The sequence below is a fragment of the Belonocnema kinseyi genome, chromosome 7 (assembly GCF_010883055.1).
Source record: "Belonocnema kinseyi isolate 2016_QV_RU_SX_M_011 chromosome 7, B_treatae_v1, whole genome shotgun sequence".
Lineage (NCBI taxonomy): Eukaryota > Metazoa > Arthropoda > Insecta > Hymenoptera > Cynipidae > Belonocnema > Belonocnema kinseyi.
Window position 1 is genome coordinate 53652270 of NC_046663.1, and position 20503 is coordinate 53672772.

At 26.6% G+C, this 20503-nt stretch overlaps 1 protein-coding gene across 1 annotated transcript in view; it reads right to left on the minus strand.

Annotated features, from left to right (window-relative positions):
* Window positions 1-4963: 4963 nt before the first annotated feature.
* Window positions 4964-20503, minus strand: part of LOC117176890 (phospholipase A-2-activating protein) — a 23892-nt gene continuing 8352 nt past the window's right edge. Inside the window, exons 3-6 of the mRNA XM_033367263.1 lie at window positions 17318-17648; window positions 13938-14172; window positions 11277-11686; window positions 4964-5771 (exon numbers count right to left, since the gene is read on the minus strand). Of these exons, the coding sequence (XP_033223154.1) occupies window positions 5445-5771; window positions 11277-11686; window positions 13938-14172; window positions 17318-17648 (1303 nt within the window). The 3' untranslated portion in view covers window positions 4964-5444. The remainder of the gene's footprint in view (window positions 5772-11276; window positions 11687-13937; window positions 14173-17317; window positions 17649-20503) is intronic.

Here is a 20503-nt window from a genome sequence, read left to right on the forward strand (position 1 = left end):
GTAAATGGGGGTATAAAGAAAGTGAAAGAAAAAGGAAACGGAAGTCGCTTAGATTAGAAGCGTGAAAATTGTAAGTAATGGTAAAGTAAAAGATAAGTAGACCAAGATGCGTTTGCGTTCTCATACTCTCTCTCTCGCTTGCACTCTCGCTTTCGTTCGCTCGCTCACTCGCTTACTAATAAGTCCTAAATTGCGCTATCACAGGAAATAGAAATAAGGAACTAGATATAAGACTTTATGTAAATAGTTGTAAATAATTGTATATATAGAAAGGATAAGATTGTAAAAAATATATAGATGTAAACGGAAAGATTGTAAGGAATGGAAGTCGTGTAAACCCTTAGGGGACACATTATGAATAAAGAAGAGTTGCTGGGTTAATCTAAGCTAGCACCTCCACAAGAAAATCAATTTTTTGAAAAAAGTAAAGTAGCTCAAAAATTTTAATTGGAGCCCAAAAAGCAAAAAAAAAGCCCAAAAATCTGAGCTATGAAAAATCCCCAAATTCGATTGTGAAGGTGCTAGCTTAATGGACCTTACATTTTGAGTACCAAAAACGAAATAAATTTAAAGCAAAGAATAAACACATTTTCAAAAAAAAAAGTTAAATATTCGGAAAAATTTCTTTCTTCCAAAGAAAACGGAAGTTTTCAATCAAATAAGCTCATATTTGAACCATAAAAATTAATTTTTAATTAAAATTATAAATATTTAACTGGAATACGTGAATTTTTAACCAAAAAGGAGAACTTTTAATTAAGGACATTGACAAAGAAAAAGATAATTATCTACAAAAATATATGAATTTTCAATGAAATAGTTGAATTTCCAATTAAAAAAGACACGTTTTCATCCAAATTGTTGAATTTTGAACAAGAAATGATCAATATACAACCAAAAATCAACATTCAAGTTTTCTGTCGAATGAATATAATTTCCGACCAAACTGATAAATTTTTAAATAAAATAATGAATCATCAACTGGAATAGTTGAATGTTTATATCAAAAACATTAATTTTCAATCATATACATTAACTTTTTACGTAAAAAAGGCGATTTTTTCACGAAGTTCCTAAATTTTCAAAAAAATAGTTTAATTTCTAAATAAAAATATCAATTTTCAACCAAATAGTTAAATTGTCATCCAAAAAGATACACTTTCAACCAAAAATATAGTGAATAAATTTTCTATTAAAAATCTAATTCTTAACCAGTTATAGTTGCATTTTCAACTAAAAGAAGATGAATTCGAAACGGAAAGTGTAATCAAATTTTGTATTATAATTCACAAATATATTTATTCTCAAAATACTATTCCTTCTCAAAATACTATTTCTACTCTAATGACTTTTTCAAAAATTCCCGTTCCATGTCAAAAATTTCCTGTTCCAAGTGTAATTATATTTCTGCCCAGAAACTCCCTGTTCTAAAATAAAAACAATAATTATTTTATAAAATGCGCTATTCAAAAACAGAATAAGTTAGGAGTAAGGGAATAAAGCATGATAAATAGTTTGAAATATAATCCGATTACCAAACCTAAGTCGAAAGAAATCACACAGAGCAAAAAAATAGCGAATGGTTTTTCTCATAATGAAAAATAATACAAATTAAATAATAAATTGTGATTTAATTAGAGTAAACTGAGATAATCTGAAAAATCTACGACTGTGAATAATGAAAATTATTAAAATAATGATAACTTGATTCCGGTCAAGTCGCCACCCTGTGAATGTGTAATTGAAATTAAATTTAAATCGGGAGAATAAATATATCATAGTTCCGGATTAATTCGTAGAGTTTATAATATGTGGAATTATTTAATTATTTTAATTTAATGCAAAGTGAATGATTAACTTTAGTAAATTTAATATATTCTGACAAGGAATGATGTAACGATGCATAATAATAAGAAAGATATCGAGTATGGACAAAACTTCATGAATGTTTTTGTAATTATAAGATCAGTATTGCATATAGAAATTACTCCGTCGATTTCCTGTCAATCGATCACGCAAGACGACACTGACACACGACCTGAAAGCAAAATGCACATTGTATATTCTATTTAAGACAATTCCTTTTCAGCCTGACTCGAGAATTTAATTAAAAACGTAACTGATATTCCTTACATTTAAAATTTTTATTTCAATTTAATGTCTTGCATTTTTGTGCTTTTTATAGACAGAGGGTGGCGATTCAGCGGCCGATTTCAAACTCCCGATCAACTTTTTCAATTTTCCCGGTCAATTGAAAGCAGAATATTCATGTTTTCCTCAATTTTAAACAGAAATGGAAAAGTTAAACTTTCAATTACAAAAATTAGTTAAAATAGTTGAATTATAAGCCAAAGATAAATTTTCAACTAAAATGATGAATATTTAACTGAAATACTTGAATTTTCAACCGCAAAGATCAATTTTCAAACAAGTAGATTAATTTTTTACCAACAAAAAATGAATTAAAAAAAACTTTCAACCAAATTTTGAAATTTTGAACTAAAAAAATTAACTTTCAACAAAAAAATGCAATAGTTAAATTTTTAGTTAATAAACTTAATTTGTAATCCAACTCATGAATTTTCCATCAAAATGATGAATCTTTGACTGGAACAGTTGAATTTTAAACAACAAAAAATTACTTTTTAATGTAAAAACACAAATTGTCAACCAAAGCTTACTAAGCTTATAATTTGAAAAAATTAATGTTTAACCAAACAGATGAATATTGGAATGAAATAATTCAGCTTTCGACCAAAAAGATGAATTTTTAACCAAGAAGATTAATTTCTACCAAAAAAACGATGAATTTTCAACTGGAAAAGATTATTTTTCAATCAAAAATTGAATAATTGAATTTTGAGTCAAAAAATAAAAGGCCAGCCAAAGGAAATGAGGTTTTAATTAATATCATAGCATATTTAACTGATATAGTAATTGCATTTTCAGTTAAAACAAAAACTAATTTTTAACCAAAAAGGAAACAAATTTTCCATAAAATAGTTCAATTTTCGGAAAAAATTCCTTTTCATCAAAACAAAAAATTATTTTTCTATCATATAGCTCATTTTTCAACCCAAGAATTTAATTTTAAATTAAAATTATGAACTTCAAAGAAAAAAAATAATAATTTTTAATAAAAGAGCTCAAGTTGTAACAAAGTAAGTTTATTTTCAACCTAAAAGATGAATTTCAACAAAAATAATAAATATTTATCCGAAGTACTTGAATTTTTAACCGTCGAGAATAATTTTTAGAAAAGAAAATTAAATTTCAAAAAAAGGGAAATGCGGTTTTAATTAATACTATAGAATATTGAATTGCTATAATAATTGCATTTTCAGTTAAAACAAAACTTAATTTTTAACCAAAAAGGAAACAAGTTTTCCATAAAATAGTTCCATTTTCGGAAAAAATTTCATTTCATCGAAACAAAAATAATTTTTATCATATAGCTCATTTTTCAACCCAAGAACTGAATTTTAAATTAAAATTATGAATCTTCGAAAAAATAATAATTTTTAATAAAATAGCTCAGCTGTAACAAAGTAAGTTTATTTCCAACATAAAAGATGAATGTCAATTAAAGTATAAATATTTATATGGAATAATTTAATTTTTAACGATTTTTTAACAAAATACGTAAATTATCAACGATATGGTTGAATTTTCTATTAAAAAAGACCAATTTTTATTCAAATTGGTGAATTTTGAACTAGGAAAAATCTATTTTTAGCTAAAAAAAGGAACAGTTAAAGAAATTAATTTTTTGTTCAACTGAAATAGTTAAATTTTTTATGGTAGAGGAATTTTTAACAATAAAGATTAATTTTCTATACAAAAAAAAAACGAATTTTACACAAAGTACATACATTTTGAAACAAATAGTTGAATTTTCGAGTAAAAAAAGTTAGTTTTTAAATTTATAATTTAAGGTTCAACAGAAATCCATTTTTTTATGAAAAATGTTGCATGTTAAAAAAGCACGAAAAAGACTGACAATTAAAAAAATAGACTTTCAAACCACCTTATTTTTCGACTCATTAGACAAAAGTAACAACTGAAAAAAGAGGGAGAAAATAAATTTTCAACCAAAAATAGAAGTTGAATTTTCTCTTAAATTTAATTCTTCAGAACAAAAAAACGCATTTTCAGCAAAATAGATAAATTTTCTATTGGAATAGTTAAATTTTCAGATAAAAAAAAATTAATTTTCAATAAATTAATTACATTTCCAATCACAGATGAATTTTCAATAAAAATGGCGAATCTTCAATCAAAAGATGAGTGTTCAATAAATAAGTTTAACTTTCAACCAAGTAGTTGAATTTTTAAATAAGTAAATGAATCCGTAACGTAATTTATATCTGCCAAAAATTCATGTATTTAAAAAAATCAAAGGTGGTTTTAAAGTTTGCAAAAAAAAAATGGAGTTTTCTATAGTAAAAAAAAATAATCACTTTTATCAGCTCTCAAAAAATCGAATGTATTTTTTAAAGGAACTTGTAGATTTAAAAAAAATTTAGATGCGCATTTGTATTTTCTTTAAAATGAGATTAATAAATGAAAAAAAAACATTTGCTTCCCTAAAAATGGTCATAACCTTAAAACGGCTCAAGAAAAAAATGTCATCTTGAGCTTTGTTTAAAGAAAATACAAATACGAATCTATTTATTTTTTTTAAATCTACAAGTTCCTTTAAAAATTACACACGTTTTTTTTCGCGAGAAAAAAATATAGAAAAAGTAATTGTTTTCGTAGTATAAAAAATATAAAACCACATTTGATTTTTAAAAATACATGAATTTTTGATACAGATATAAAACTTTTTATTTCAACAAATTTCGCTCAGGGTGGGCAACACTAGTTGACAGGAAGTTGACCCTACGACTGCAGATAAAGTAGGAATCACTTTTCTAAATTAAGAAAAATGATTTAAATAACAAAAACTTGAATTTCCCTGCTGTGTTTTTGGAATTTTAACTCCGGCGCAATTTCGAATCGTGCCTAAAACCCCGTAAATGAAAGTAAACCGTATCAATTGGGATTAAAATACGTTCATTAACTCGCAAAGGATAATCAGAGCATATTAAATACCATTACACCGAAGTACTTTCATATATTTCACTTAAATCTCAAATATCAGTTTTTTATTTCTCAAATACAAACTTTACCTTACTTTTAATATTTTTTTCCATCAAATGAATATAAAAACTTAGTGCAAAAGCTCATTAACTGGATGTCAGTCGATCAGACTCTATGAAACCTGATGAACAAGTTAATCATCGTCACATTCACTTAGACTTAGATAATCACGAGTGATACTAACTTTTTAATATTTTGCCGATACGTTTAAATTTAAATAAACTGTATTCAACAGTATCACTGAACTGTACAATCTCTACGAGTAGATACAAAAAGTACAAAATCATTGCAGCCATAGTTCAGAAAATTAAGTCAATAATTTGCTTCGAACAATGGGCGAGCTTATTCTGCGAACTAAGAACGGAAGTGTCTTCCGACAAGTTTCTAAGCATGGTCAAGGCAGTTTCGGATTGGCGTACAGCTGCAACCAGCTCGTTGCGATCCTCAGAATCTTGAGTGGCAGCAAGCAGAGTACCCAATCCCACTAAAATCCTAAAAATCGCCTCTGGTTCCTGCAGACGAGGAATTAAAGAGAAAATCACATTCAGAGCTCTCGTCCTTCCTGGTACATCGTTGTGTTTATTCAATGCGACCACCAGATTCAACACGTATGAGGCTATTGCTACCTGAAACAATTAGTATTATTAATTAGTAAGAATTTTTAAATTATATTTTTCTGAAAAAAAGATCCTCTAACAATCGCTCCACTAGGAATCGAACCACAGAACTTCCGATTGCCAGTCGAGTGCTTTCCCAATTAAGCTATTAGAGAGATCAAAAGAAAATCTTTTTTTCAGAGATATTGGAAATGGTGGTCTACCATTTCGCCACCTGGTGCCCAAAACTGAAACTAGAAAGAGTAGGTACAATTTTAAAGTTGTACATTAATTTTTGCATAAAAGTGATTTTACGATAGTTTTGTGAAGTATAAAACAATGATTGAATACTAAAAACAAATCGTCGTAAAAAATAGTTTTAGATAGTTTTCAATGAATTTAAGTTTAAATAAACTTTAAATAATGTATGTAGCAACCAATTTTATCAAAAATATACGAAGACTACGAGTAATAGACGAATTAGGGTAGGTTAGTTTGAATTAATAAAAACTGAGCTGCAAATGAATACACTCAAAGTGGATCTCCTGAATTTCAAACTTTTAAAATAATTTACACGTATAAAATAGAAGCTACTAACACTTTTAAACTGAACAATTTTTAATTAAATGCAGTTAAACTGAAAAATGAATTTTTTAACTTTTATAAATTGTAGAGTTTAAAGATTCAGATTCAGTTCTAAAAATATAATTTCACGTTATCATTTGCAATGCTCTAAAGTCTAAATTAAAGAATCAACCAATGAATTAAAAAAATTTCAAAATTATTTCATTTAAAGCAATTTTAATCCTGAAACATAAAAAATTGAACGATTTCATTTTTTTATAAACTGAAGACTTCTTAAATTAAAATTTAAATTATTTATATTTTAAATGGTTAAAAAAATCCTTAAAATGCTTCCAAATTTTATTTGAAAATCTTGAGAGATCTGCATGTTGTTTACATTTTTTTTATTATTTTTCAAATTATTTCAGAACTTCCAAGCATCCTTTATAATTAATCTTTTTTCTGATTTTTTTTTTTAATTCTGCCAAATTAAACAAATTTCCTTAAAATCTTCCACATTCATTTTTCAGATTTTTGTAAATCTTTGTAAATCTTTTTGAATAATCACTCAATATTATCTTTTCAAAATCAAAATCATTATTAATTTTCATAGGAAATTTTTTAAAATATTCTGAAGCCATTCCAAAAATCTTGAAAAACTTAAAAAAATTTTGTTCGAAATCTACCAAAATCTATATATTGGCGGTACACGTACACACTTTGTTTGAATTATTTCAAATAATTTCAAATAATTTCAAATTTTAAATTGAATTTTTTCAAAACTTCTAAATATTTCTTCAACTTCCTTGCATTTTTTATAGAATAATATGTTATTCTTATTTATACATCGAGGTTCAAAAATCTTATTTACAAATTGAGTTTTTTTAAATAGAACAATTAAAATGTAACGTACAAAATTCAGTTTTTAATATTTAACTACAATTATTGATTTTAAATAAACAGTCAGGCATTTCTAAATATTAAGTCATTCTCATTTTTCTTAATTAAAAAATTTCAAATTGAATGGTTTAAAAATTGAATATTTTAAAATGAAATAATATTTGAAATTTAATAAAAGCCTTTGTTTATGAATATATTATGTTCAAGTTATTTTAAAATTGAAAATTGTTTATAAAATTTCAATCGGGCGTTTACATTTGTTTAACTAATAAGACTTCCAATTGAAATAGTTCACATAATTTTTGACGTTAGAAACGGGAATTTTTTTAATTGCGAACTGATTTCAAATCATCTGGTAAAATTAATTATTATTCACTTTAAAAATTTTAAAGAAAAGTTTAATTTTAAAAATCATTATTAATTTATAGTCACAGTTGATCAAATGAAAATGTATTTTAAAAAGGGATAGAAATTACAGTTGGACAGATATTTCTGTAAAAAAATATGTTTCTTCACCTTATAAGATGTAAATTTCATCTAAAACCCTTTGTTTCTAATAAAGACTTACTTTTAATATCCAAAAAATACTTTAAACTCCACAACGAAAATCGTTAAAATACTTTTCTGCCAAAGTTAATGTAAAACTTTAAAATCGTACCTATTCTTTCTATTTCGGATTTTTGTCACCAGGTGGCGTAGCGCAGTTTAACCATTCCCAATGCGCTATTTCAAGCTAGGTGATACAAGTAATTTCATAAATTATGAAATTATTTATTTATGAAATTACTGGTATCACTTAGTTTGATATAGCGTATATTTCTGAAAAAAGATTTTCTATCGATCTCTCTGACTGCTTAATTGAGAAAGCACCCGACCGGCAATCGGAAGTTATGTGGTTCGATTCCCAGTGGAGCGATTGTTAGAGGATCTTCTTTCAGAAAAATATAATTTTACAATTTTTTAAATTTATTTTCCATCTTGTCGAAATATGAGGTTAATTATTTTCTGTTATTTGAAGAGTTAAATTGATCGATAGTAACTACTCTGATGATAATAGAAAATTCCTAAGTAATTAGTAAGAATTTCTAATTGTCCAGCGAGATTAAGATTCGAAAAACTCTAGACCGAATCCATTTCAAATCAGAGAGGGCCCTACACTTGAAATCGCAAAATCTCTAGGGAACGAAGCATGTTATTTTTGAGATGAAATTAGACGATACGTATTTTTCCGATTTGTAACCAAAAAAATATCTAAACAGTTACGCGTATTTGAATTTTGTCCTTTGTTTTTTCAAAAAATCCTAATTTTATTTCTTTAAATATTTATAACATTTGGCCTAGTAGAGATACTTATTATTAAAATTAACAATATGGCAGCGGTTTTTCTAAAAAAATTTAAAATAGATTTTCTAAAAAAAAAACAGACATTCAACTTTTTTGCCAATTTTTTCTATGAACTTGTACATACTTTGATAATGAAGATATTATGTAAGTTTGGTGCTTGCTAAATAACTTTTGTACCCAGAAGAATTTTAGTTTTTTTTTTAGATTTTAATAATAATTTAATAATTTTAGAATTTTAGTTTTTAGCATTACATAGTAGAAAGTTTTAAAAAATAATTTGAAGAATAAAAAGGTGGGGTTTTCCAGAACCAAATTTTTTTCATGTTTTCAACATTTGAAGAAAATTGCTTCCAAGAAATTTGAATATTGTTAAAAATTCGTCTTTTTGGGTAGTAAATTAAATTTTTCTTTAAAAATAAAATTTCTGTAGTTGAGAATTCAACTTTTTGGTTAAAAATCCTTCAATTTGATTGATAATTCGTCTTTTTTGTTAGTAATATTTTTTATTCAAAAGTAATCTTTTTTAATTGAAAATTCACATTTTTAGCCGAGAATTATTGAACTTTATTGTAAGTTCGTCTTTTTTGGTTGTAAATAAAATTCTTGTTTGAAAATACATCTTTTTTAGTTGAAAAATCAACTTTCTGGTTGAGATTTGTTGAATTTATGTTAAAAATTCGTTTTATCTTTGGTAGAAAATTAATATATTTTTTTTAATTAATCTTTCTGTTTAAAAATTCATATTTTTTAGTTAAAAATTCAAAGTTTTTGGCCAAAAATTCTTGAATTTTATTGAACGTTCTTCTTTTTTGGCTGTAAATTAACCTTTTGTTTAAAAATTAATCCTTTTCAGTTGAAAACTCAACTTTTTGTTTGAGATTTCTTGAATTTTTGTTAAAAATTCGTTTCTTTCCGGTTAAAAGTTAATATTTTTGTTTAAATATTAATCTTTTTGGTTAGAAATTTAACAACTAGGTTTTAAAGTTAAAATAATTTCTTAAAAATTAAACTTTCTTTCTTTCTTAAAAATCCAATTTTATTGAAAGTTCGCCTCTTTTGGTGGTAAAATAATCTTTTTATTTATAAATTCATCTTTTTAGTTGAATATTCAACTTTTTGATTGGGAATAATTGAATTTTTGTTCAAAATTCGTTTTTTTTTCTGTAGAAAATTAATCTTTTTGTAACTTTTTTAACAGCTAGGTTTTAAAGTTGAACTACTTTCTTAAAAACTATCTTTTTTCTTAAAAATTCAACTTTATGGTTGTGAATTCTTGAATTTGATAGAAAATTCGTCTTTTTCGTTACTGACTTAATCTTTTTTAAATGAAAATTCAAATTTTTGGCCAAGAATGCTGGAATTTTATTGAAATTTCTTCTTTTTTGGTAGTAAATCAACCTTTTGTTTAAAAATTCATCTTTTTTAGTTGAAAACTTAACTTTTTGTTTGAGATGTCTTGAATTTTTGTTCGAAATTCGTTTTTTTGTAGGAAATTAATCTTTTTATTTAAAAATTCATCTTTTTTAGTTGAAAATTCAACTTTACGGTTGAGAATTACTGAATTTTTATTCAAAATCGTTTTTTTTGTAGAAAATCAATCTTTTTGGTTAAAAATTTAACAGCTAGATTTTAAAGTTCAACTACTTTCTTAAAAACTAATTTTTTTCCATCTTTCTTAAAAGTTCAACTTTTTGGATGAGAAGTCTTGAATTTGATTGAAAATTCGGCTTTTTTTGCTAGTAAATTAATGTTTTAGTTTTTAAATACATTTTTTAAATATAAAATTAATATGTTTGTTTAAAAATTCATCTTTTTAGTTAGAAATTTAACAGCTAGGTTTTAAAGTTGAACTTGTTCTTAAAAATTAATTGTTTTTCTTAAAAATTTAAATTTTTGGTTGAAAACTCTTAAATTTTATTGAAAATTCGTCGTTATTGGTATCAAATTAATCTTTCTCGTTAAAAATTCAACTTTTTAGTTGAGAATTTTTGTTAAAAATTCGTTTCTTTCCAGTTAAAAGTTAATATTTTTGTTTGAATATTCCTCTTTTTGGTTACGAATTTAATAACTAGGTTTTGTTAAAGATTCCTTCTTTTTGTTGAAAAATTAATTTGGTAATAAAAAATTGATCTATTCCATTTTTGGTCGAAATTGGTTCTTCATTAAGTAAGAATTCAACTTTTTATTAAAATTGAACTATTGTATTTAAAATAAATCTGGTTTAATTAAAAAATCAACTTTTGGCTTGTGAGGTCTTGTATTTTGTCGGAAATTCTTCTTTTTTTTTGTAAAAAATTAACTTTTTATCCAAGTTTCATATTTTTCATTTGATAATTCGTCATATTGTTTTGAAAATTCAATAATTTAGTTTTTAAAAAATCAACTATTTAGTAGAAAATTAGTTATTTTATAATTTAAAATTCTTTTTTTCAACTAAGAGTTTAATTATTCCATTTTAGGTTCGAAATATACCTTTCTTAGCTTGGAAATTCTATAATACCCGGATTAACTGTCACATAAAATTGAATTAGGCACATTTCAACAGTTACTTTGAAAATCACTTTTTTTAAAATTTTATTTATTTTTGATTTTATACTTAAAAACAAAATATAATTAGTATAAACGTAAAATCGGATTTTATCTAAAGGATTACGTTACTTTCGGGAGAGATGGCGGGGGTAAAAAATCGCCTAAAATTGGTAATGCAGTTTATGGATGATCACTTACTTGGTTGTTTTTGTTCCCGAGAGAGGATAAATTGAGTAAACTCTTCAAAATCTCGTCTCGATACTCGAGGCCAAACTTTTCCCCCTTTTCATGAGCAAACATATTCGCCAGTAATCGAAAACTAAGCATCTGGTTGGCCTGCAAAGAGTTTTCTTGAATGTGTCGTCTCAGAAATTGTATCAATTCTTCGTTACACAAGCCTTCGTTAGCTTCTTTCCGTAAAACGGCGAGCCGAGCTACATCAAGGGCCGGGAAAACGATATCATTTGGCCAATGTAAAAGACTTTTCAGAACATCTATCGCTCCGGAAATTACACTTTCATCTCCTGCAAGTTTCACTGCTGATTCCAACTTCTCGTCCAGTATTCGCTGCAAGCTGTCTCGTTTCGCATTAAACTCCCGTAGTTTTTCTGGAGCATTAATTTAGCATTTAATCAAAGAAATAAATTCAGCTGACCTTATAGTAGTTGTCCTCCAAAAAATCAGATATCCTTAGAAAAAAATAGTTTTTCTATGATTTTAAGAATCTAAATATTATAATTAATGTAATTTCAAATAGAAAACATTTTCTTCATGAAAAATGTTAAAATTCACACAAAAAAAAACAATAATTTTAACTATGGTTTTTGCAATTGAATTTTTTCTGACCGTCGCTTCTTACCAATTTTGGAAAAAAGATTGCATTTTAATAAATGACAGCCCATTTTTTCCGGTGAAAAAATTCACTATAACTCTACTCTTTCCAATTTTGAAAGTAAATTTTTCTGTGGCTGAAATCGTGAAAACAATTGTTTGTTAAGAAAAAATTTTTAAAGCAACGGCCAAAAAAATTCAATTGCAAAAAACATAGTTAAAATTAATGTTTTTTATGTGTGAATTTTAATATTTTTCATACAAAATAATGGTTTTTTCTTATTTGAAATGAGATCAGTTATAATATTTTTATTCTTAACCCTCTTACCGTACACTTCATTCCAGCACCCATTCACCGTACACAGGTGCAAATTGGGATTTCGCGATTTCAGCAGCTGATTTAAAGATTAAGAAATGTTCAAAACATATCGAAAGACATGTATTTTTGGTCTGAAATTTTTCGCAGAATACAATGCTGTAATTGAAATTAACAAAAAAATACATTTTTCTATAAAAAATTGTTTTAAGCAAGGTATGTTTTAAAAAATAATTTTTTCTTTTAAAAAATCGTATTTTTTGCATTTTAATCAAATTCAACGGAACTAACTCGATTTATCAGCTAAAACATTGTTTTTTTTTTAAGAAAAAAAAATATAAAAGTAATGTAATTATACTAAGTATTTTTCCCATGCCCCCGAAGCTACTATATTTCCAAAGAGGGAATTTTGTGCTTTCAGAGTGGACAAGTAAGAGTAAATATATTAAATAACAAGAAAATACAATAAAGCCATTTATTTATCATAAAAATTATGTCAATACTTAAAAAATACAAGGAGATACTTAGTTCTCGGCAAAACGCTCGCATTCAGTGCATACAGGTGCACGATGGTCGTCAGACATTTTGCGCATGCAGTTCGGGCACCTCATGAAGAATTTGAAAACATTTTATCTGTCGGCAAATAGAAATAAAAATTGAAAAAATACAGATTTTGAGGAACTTTCATAAAAACTTTGTGATTATATGTTCCACATATTTTACAAAAATAGTTTTCTTACCACAAAGAATATTGCAATTTTTCCAAGTTTTTTGATACAAATTCCAATTTTTACAATGTGATGAGCAATTTTTTTAGCTTCATGCTTATAAGCTGTTGTGACACGGTGGAAAAATAGCTTCAAAATGAGCCCAAGAACATTGAAAAGTGTTGATTATTTCGAAAGTTACTGATCATTTCATAAAAATTGAAATTTATACTATTCTTGCAATAACTACTTACAAAGTAGACCAATTGGCTTCATCCTAGGCTCACTTTATACAGAATTTGGAAAGCAATCAACCCCATGAAGAGAATTTTTTTTATCTCTGGCATTATTGAAATTAAGAGAACTTAATCAGTCATGAAAAAATAGGTGTGCGAAAATTTTTGACCGGCAGTGTATATTTAAAATACACGGTATGCCGTTGAATTTTATATTAAGCCGATCAAAATATGCTGTATAAAAAATCATTAAATTACCTATTCATTTATCAACTTACCTTGATTATCAGATACTCCGAATAAATTTTCATCGTCACTGTCCTCGAAAAATTGCTCCTCTTCCGAATCCGACAGAGATGCTGTCACATCTTTCGCACTTCGGAGATTATAAACTAGGGCACTCATTCTGAGACGGCAACGATGCTGCACACACACAAGAAACACTTGTGCAAATATGCACTCACTCGAAATTTAGTACCTACTTCGGCAGCCAAGTCACAAATGAACGCGGACTCAACGACAGTAGATGTTAGAGAGGTGCCGCATGTTTGTCGTAGTGGGGGTATACCTCGGAAAAGTGACAGCGAAAAATTCCAGCAACTTGAACATTTTTTTGGTGCAGATTCACACCAGTGTACGTCGAGAGGGTTAAAATCATAGAAAAACTATTTTTTTTTTTAGATATCAGACTTTTGGCAAGACTTTGGCAAGACCTTAATCATTAAATCAAGGTCGTGAGTTTTCAGACAATTTTAAAGTTGCGAGTTACCCAGTATCGCTGCGAGATTAGCTTGCTCTAGTTTTAAATAAGTAGTTCGGGGTATGTAAGCGGGACCAACAGAAGAATTGGACGAGCTAGCAGTCGGAGATTTAGCCGGATGGGTACTTGGGACCTCGGACGAATTAGGAATATATCTACTTCCGCCTGTAAACGGATCTGCATACTGAGCATTCGTATTTGCCACCGGCGCACCTTGAGAATTCTTGACTATGAAATTAGCCACCTGCAATGAAAAGGGAAGTTTAGAGACTTTTCCAAACCTTATTTTGTACATTAGATTAGGGCGGCCATTTTCATCGATGAGAAAAAAATTCCGGTCATGTACCAGTTCGCAAAAAATGTTCACGGTCATTGAAATTTAAAAATTCCAACATTCAAGATAATCAAAACTAATCTTTAAATTAAAACACTCAAAGTGGAACTCTTGAATTTTAAAGTTTTTAAAATGAAGCTCAACCAAATTTTATTTTAAAATTTCGTGTTGAAACGTTAAATAATTAAAAAGTCTAAAATGAAAGTTTTTATTATTTTATAATTAAACAACTTTAAATTAAATGTCGTTAAACTTCAAAACTGCGAATTTTAAACTTTCCAAAATCAAACAAATTAAATGTTTTTTTTTCAGTATAAATCCACGCCATAATTTTTAATGCTCTAATTTGAAGTTAAATTATTTTGATTCTAAGTCATTTTAAATCAATAATTTTTTAATTTTTATTTCTACATTGAAATAAGACATTTTCACTTACAAATAAAAAATGGAATCAACAAAATTTTAAAGATCAAAGTTTAAATTACAACTGAAATTTTAACGTTATACGGCTTTTTGAAAAAATTGAATTCCAAATCGTACGGGTTTTAATATTTGACTTAGGGATCGTACTTAAATTATCTAATAATTTTAAAAAAGAAAACTGGTTAGTTAAAAACGAAACTTTCTAATGATTTTTAAAAAAGTCAGGGAATTTTATTGGCCCGGGAAAAGTCAGAGATAGAAAAATAAGAATCTTGAATAAGTCATGGAATTTTTATAACTTTAAATAACTGTCGAGAAGAATAAATTGGAATTTTTTCAATTTTTATTTGAAATTGCTTTATTTTCTTTATAAAAGATTCTCTCTTAAAAATTTTACGAGTTTAAGATTCTTGTTTTTGAATATTAATGGTCAGCGTAAATGAAGAATTGGTCAAGGAAAAATGGGGGAATTTTTTTAATGCAGTTTTGCGGTATCCCTCATATAATATTGTTGGTGATAATTTATTTAGCTTGTATTTATGTTTATATTTCTTTTTTTCAATTTCTTCCTCCTGCAGATTATTTTTTTAGTTATAAATTTTATTATTTGTTTGGGAATTTAGCAACTTTGTTAAAAAGTTATCATTTTTGGTTGAAAATTCAACTATTTCGTAGAAAATTAACTTTTTAATTAAAATTCATATTCTGGTGTTGAAAAGTCAACTAAAATCTTGTTTAGATACAAAAATTGAACTAGTTTTTGAAAATTTTTCTTTTTGGTTTAAAAATGAATCTGTTTTAGTAGAAATTTCATCGTTCTTGGATAAAAATGCAACATTCAACAATTTTGTTAAAAATTCTCCTTTTTTATTGAAAATTCAACTGTTTTGTTAAATATTCGTTTTTTATATTAAAAATGCAAGTATATTTGTAAAAAATTTACTTAGTCTTTAAAACTCATATTGCAATATTGAAAAGTAAAACTAAAATCTTGTTTGGATGAAAATTCAAATTTTTGTTGTTGAAAATCGGTCTTTTTGATTTAAAGATTCAACTGTTGTAGCAGAAATTTGATCTTTTTTTTTTATAAAAATCAATTGTTTGGTTGAAAAATAATGTTATTTGCTTGAGGATTTAAATATTTTGGTTGAACCACTACCTTAAGAAATCTTTTTTTTTTAAATTGAAAATTCATATTTTTGTTGAAAATTCATCTATTTGGTTTAAAGCCAACTATTTTGTTGGAAACTGACCTATTTTAATTGAAAATTCAACTGCGCGGATAAAAGTTGAACCACTTTCTAGAATTTTTTTTTAATAAAGGTTTAACTCTTTGGTTGAAAATTTAACTATTTAGTTGAAAAGTAATTTTTTGCTGAAAATTCATATTTTTAGGTTGAAAATTCCATTTTCATGACTGCAAAATTTATTTGTTGAAAATTGGTCTTTTCGGTTCTGAAATTCATTTTTTTTATATGAAATTTCATTTTTTGTTCGTTGAGAAATCAACTATTAAACTTTTTTGTTGAGAATTCATCTTTTTATGTTCAAAATTCAAGTAATTTGTTAAAAAAAAATCATATTTTATGGTAAAAGTCATTTTTTTTTGTTTAAAATAAATTTGAAACTTTTAAATTCGTATCTTAAATATGGTTTTATTCCGTTTATGTGGAAAATTATGCCAAAATTCCTATGTTAAAAATAATATGAGATTAAAATGCTGGTATTTGAATATTAATGGTCAGGGAAAATAATAAATATTTATAATATTTCATTATTTTTGGGATCCATTTTGTTACGGTATGGATTAAAAATTGAACATTTCAGACTGAAACAAGATTTGAAGAGGATTTGACATTGAATAAAAACGTTTAATTATGAATCGATCAATTTGAACTTATTTTATAATTGAACAAATTTATAAAATGTCAATTGAATGAATATTAATTTTCCATAACACTATTTGCCAATTGCCACCTGTTTACGAAAAAATCGACTATTAAAATTTTTTTGTATGGATTGAAATGCTTATCTATTAAATTTTTATGTAAAATTATATAAATATAAAATTTCTTACACTAGGTTTTACATAATACAAAATTCGCTGTTTTCTCCATTTTCAAGAGTGAAAAATTAACAATGGAGTTTTTAACAGTCGAAAATTGAAAAGCAAATTTTCAACTGTTGAAAGTTCAGTTCAGTTTTCGATCCGCATTTTTTTAAAGTACTCTCAATAGATAATTTATGAGATTTAAGAAAATATCCCAACTCTGATAATAACCTTGTAATTCTTCAAAACTTTTTTTAAAAATGTTTCAAATTGAAAATATACGCTTGAAAATGAAGACCCAAAATAGAAATTTTGCTGAATTAAAAGGTTTTAGAATTCGGCATTTAAACTGAACGGTTTTGTAATTGAAAAGATAAAAACTTAAATTCAACATTGAAAAGAAAGTTAAAATCAAATTTATTTTAAATTGCATTATGATTGGATAGATTTTTCTTCTCAAAATGGGTAACATTCCCGGTCAAAAAATGAATGCACCATCAGTTTTCGGGGGTTTTCTGCCTCAGAAATTCCCAGTTTTCCGGTCCAGCGGATACTCTAACTAAAGGTAGAAAATTGTAGTACCTGGTCTAAAAATAATTGACTGAGGCCATTATCATGAATAAACTTTTGAGAAACATGCCAAGGATCTTGGCCAATATTGTAGGGTAGTTTTAAAGGTGGAGATCCCTCTTCGATGTCAACAGCGAAAACGTAATCGTACTCGATACCATTGTAAAGTTGCTTTCCCGAAGTTTCTGTTGTGCCACCTGTTGCTCCCATAACGTCTCCAATCTTTTGCCATTGTTGCTGAGTTTGAGACCAACTGTACGCTACTACGCCATTACCCTCTCTGACCATTTTTGTTTGACCATCCTTTTGACCTGGTGTTTGTAAGGCGCTCGCGTCTGGCAATCTATCATAAGAAAATTATTCAGGATTTATTTTAATATTCTAGTCAGTCAGGTTCTCTTATCATTTTTCTAATTGGAGCTTCAAAATACCGTAGTTGATTTAATTTCAGTTTGAGACTATCATATTTTCACTTGAACATTAAGAACCATCAATCATATTTGACTTTCAACAAAACTAAAATTCTTTTAACTTAAATACGGTGCAATTCTGAAATAGAGAGAAAGAGAGAGGGAAGATTTCTGATCTACTTCGGACAGCGAAGTCCCACTGTAGTTTTTTGTAATTTCAAACTGCAAAGTGTTGAGGTGAGCATAGTGAAAACTGTGTTTTTCATGGAAAATTAATTAATTTTTTATGAAAGTAAGTAATTTTCTGTTAAATAACTACTTCGTAGGTCTGGTTATGAAACTGCGCAATGCGTTATGCGCTATACGCAAAAGTGCATGCTTCCCACTTGAATTGTTGACGTGATGTGTTTTGGCGCAAAATTAATGTGCTTTTGGATGCTGTTGTCTCCGAATGATTTAATCTAGTATCTGTAACGATTATTAAGGAGGTGCATTACGGACAAGCAATCTCAAAAGTTGCCTACCTTTGAAATGATTGATAAAATCGATAAAAAAATATCTATTATTAATTTCTTTAAATCTTGATGGAGGCTTCTAGGCACACTACAGAAAAAAATAATTCAGGTTAAAATAGTTTATTTAACAGAAGCGGGCAAAAATTTTAAGTACTTAAGCAGGAAAGATGTTTATTTTAACGTATAATAAGCAACTTTCTTCCTCATTTATAAAGATGAATTTTCAAATGAAATGATAAATCTTTAACTGTAACAGTTTATTTTTTAAACAAAAAGATGAATTTTCAACCAAGAATATTAATTGTCACCAAAGAATTCAAGAAAATACATGAATTTTCAAATAAAAATAAAAAATAAAGTGTGAACCAACAATTGAATAGTTAAGTTTTCAGTTAAAAATTGATGTTAAACCAAAGAGATGGATTTTTAACTGAAAGAATGTAATTTTCAATTGGAATAGTTGCATTTTTCGGTAAAATAAATAAGTAATTTGCAACAAAAACAAAATGAATTTAAAAATAAAAATAGTTACGTTTTCAAAACAGTAACGAATTTTCATCTGGAATAGTTGAATTTGAAACAAAGAACATTAATTTTCAATTAAAGTTACGATTTTTTAACAAAATAGTTAAACTTGCAACTGGAATAGTTAAATTTTTAGTAAAACAAAATAAGTTTTAACAGAAGAAAAAAATGAATTTTCAAAAAAATTGCTCATTTTTCAATCGTCCATTTTATCGTCGAAAAAAATTCATAGTTTAAAAAATTTGTTCAAGTTTATCATAATAGAAATATTTTTTGATAACTACATATTTCACAGTTCAAAATGCTCTCAAAATAGTGGAAATACGTAGGGAAATAGGGTTTACAAAACACCTCAACGAAAAAAAAAGGACAAATTTTTTTAGAAGACATTTGAATTATCCTCAAAAAAGGTGAATTTTCACCTACAAAGATCAATTTTCAACGAAATGGAAGAATTTTCAAACAAAAAAGATTAATATTCAATCACTATAGTATGCATTTGTAACCAAATAGTTCAATTTTTAAACCAAAAAGTCGATTTATTTAGAAGAAAGTTTAATGATTAACCTGACAAGATAAATTTTTAACAAAAAAGTTCATTTTCAACCAAGTAGTATGAACTTTTAACTAAAAAGTAGCATTTACAACCAAATAGTAGCAATTTCATCCAGAAGATACGAATTTTCATTAAAATAGTTAAATCCTTAACCAGATAGACGATTTTTTTAGAAGGCAGTTGTACTTTTGATAAAAAAAAGTTCATTTTCAAACACAAACTGTAATTTTCAACCACAAGCTGTAATTTTCAACCAAAAAACGTGATTTTTCTACCATAAAATATGAATTTTCTATTCAGACAAAATATTTGAAATTCTAACCAAAAATAATTTATTTTTAACCAAAAACTGTTTGAATTTCTCTTCGGGTTCTATTAATTCAGTTCGTATTTAAACGTGAAAGGGGAGAAAAAAGGGAAGTTTATATTGGCTTTTCTTACGGTAGAAATATTTATTCAGCTATGTTAACCATTAAGAACGTTTTATTATCTTCTGGTGCTCAAATTCAAAACATTATTTTATAAACTTTAGAAATGTTTATTAAAAATTGAACAGAATTCACGTCTTTTTCCCAGTCTGAAAAATTTCCGGTCAAGTTTTTCAATGTTCCCGATCAATTAAAAGTAAAATCTTCATATTTGTCACAAAACTAAAAAATTTCTTTTAATTTATCACGTGCATTCTAAACATGCTTTAACACAACAGAGATAAAAATTTCAAAAAAACTGCATTTTGAAACAATTACTTGAATTTTTCACTAAAAAATATCGATTTTTAACAAAAATGTAAAAGTTAATCTTTCGGTTAAAAAAATTAAAATAGTTGAATTTTAAGACAAGATTATAAATTTTCAACAAAAATGATAAATATTTAACTGAAATTCTTGAATTTTCAACCGCAAAGATGAATTTTCAAACTACAAGATTATTTTTGAAACAAAAAAGATTAATTAACCCTTAAACGGCCAAAACGCCACTACCGGTACACTGCTTTTCAACGGCCAATAACTAAGACTATTCGACACTAGAAAAAATTGAGACACATATGTTTTTATTGCTTAAGATCTCCTCTTTCCGACGGTGCCAATGGAATTCCTCAAAAAATTTATTTATTATCCCAAAATGCAATTTAAACAAAAAAAAACGTGATTTTTCGTGCCTATTTTTTTTTGTGAACCATTTTCCAAAGCTT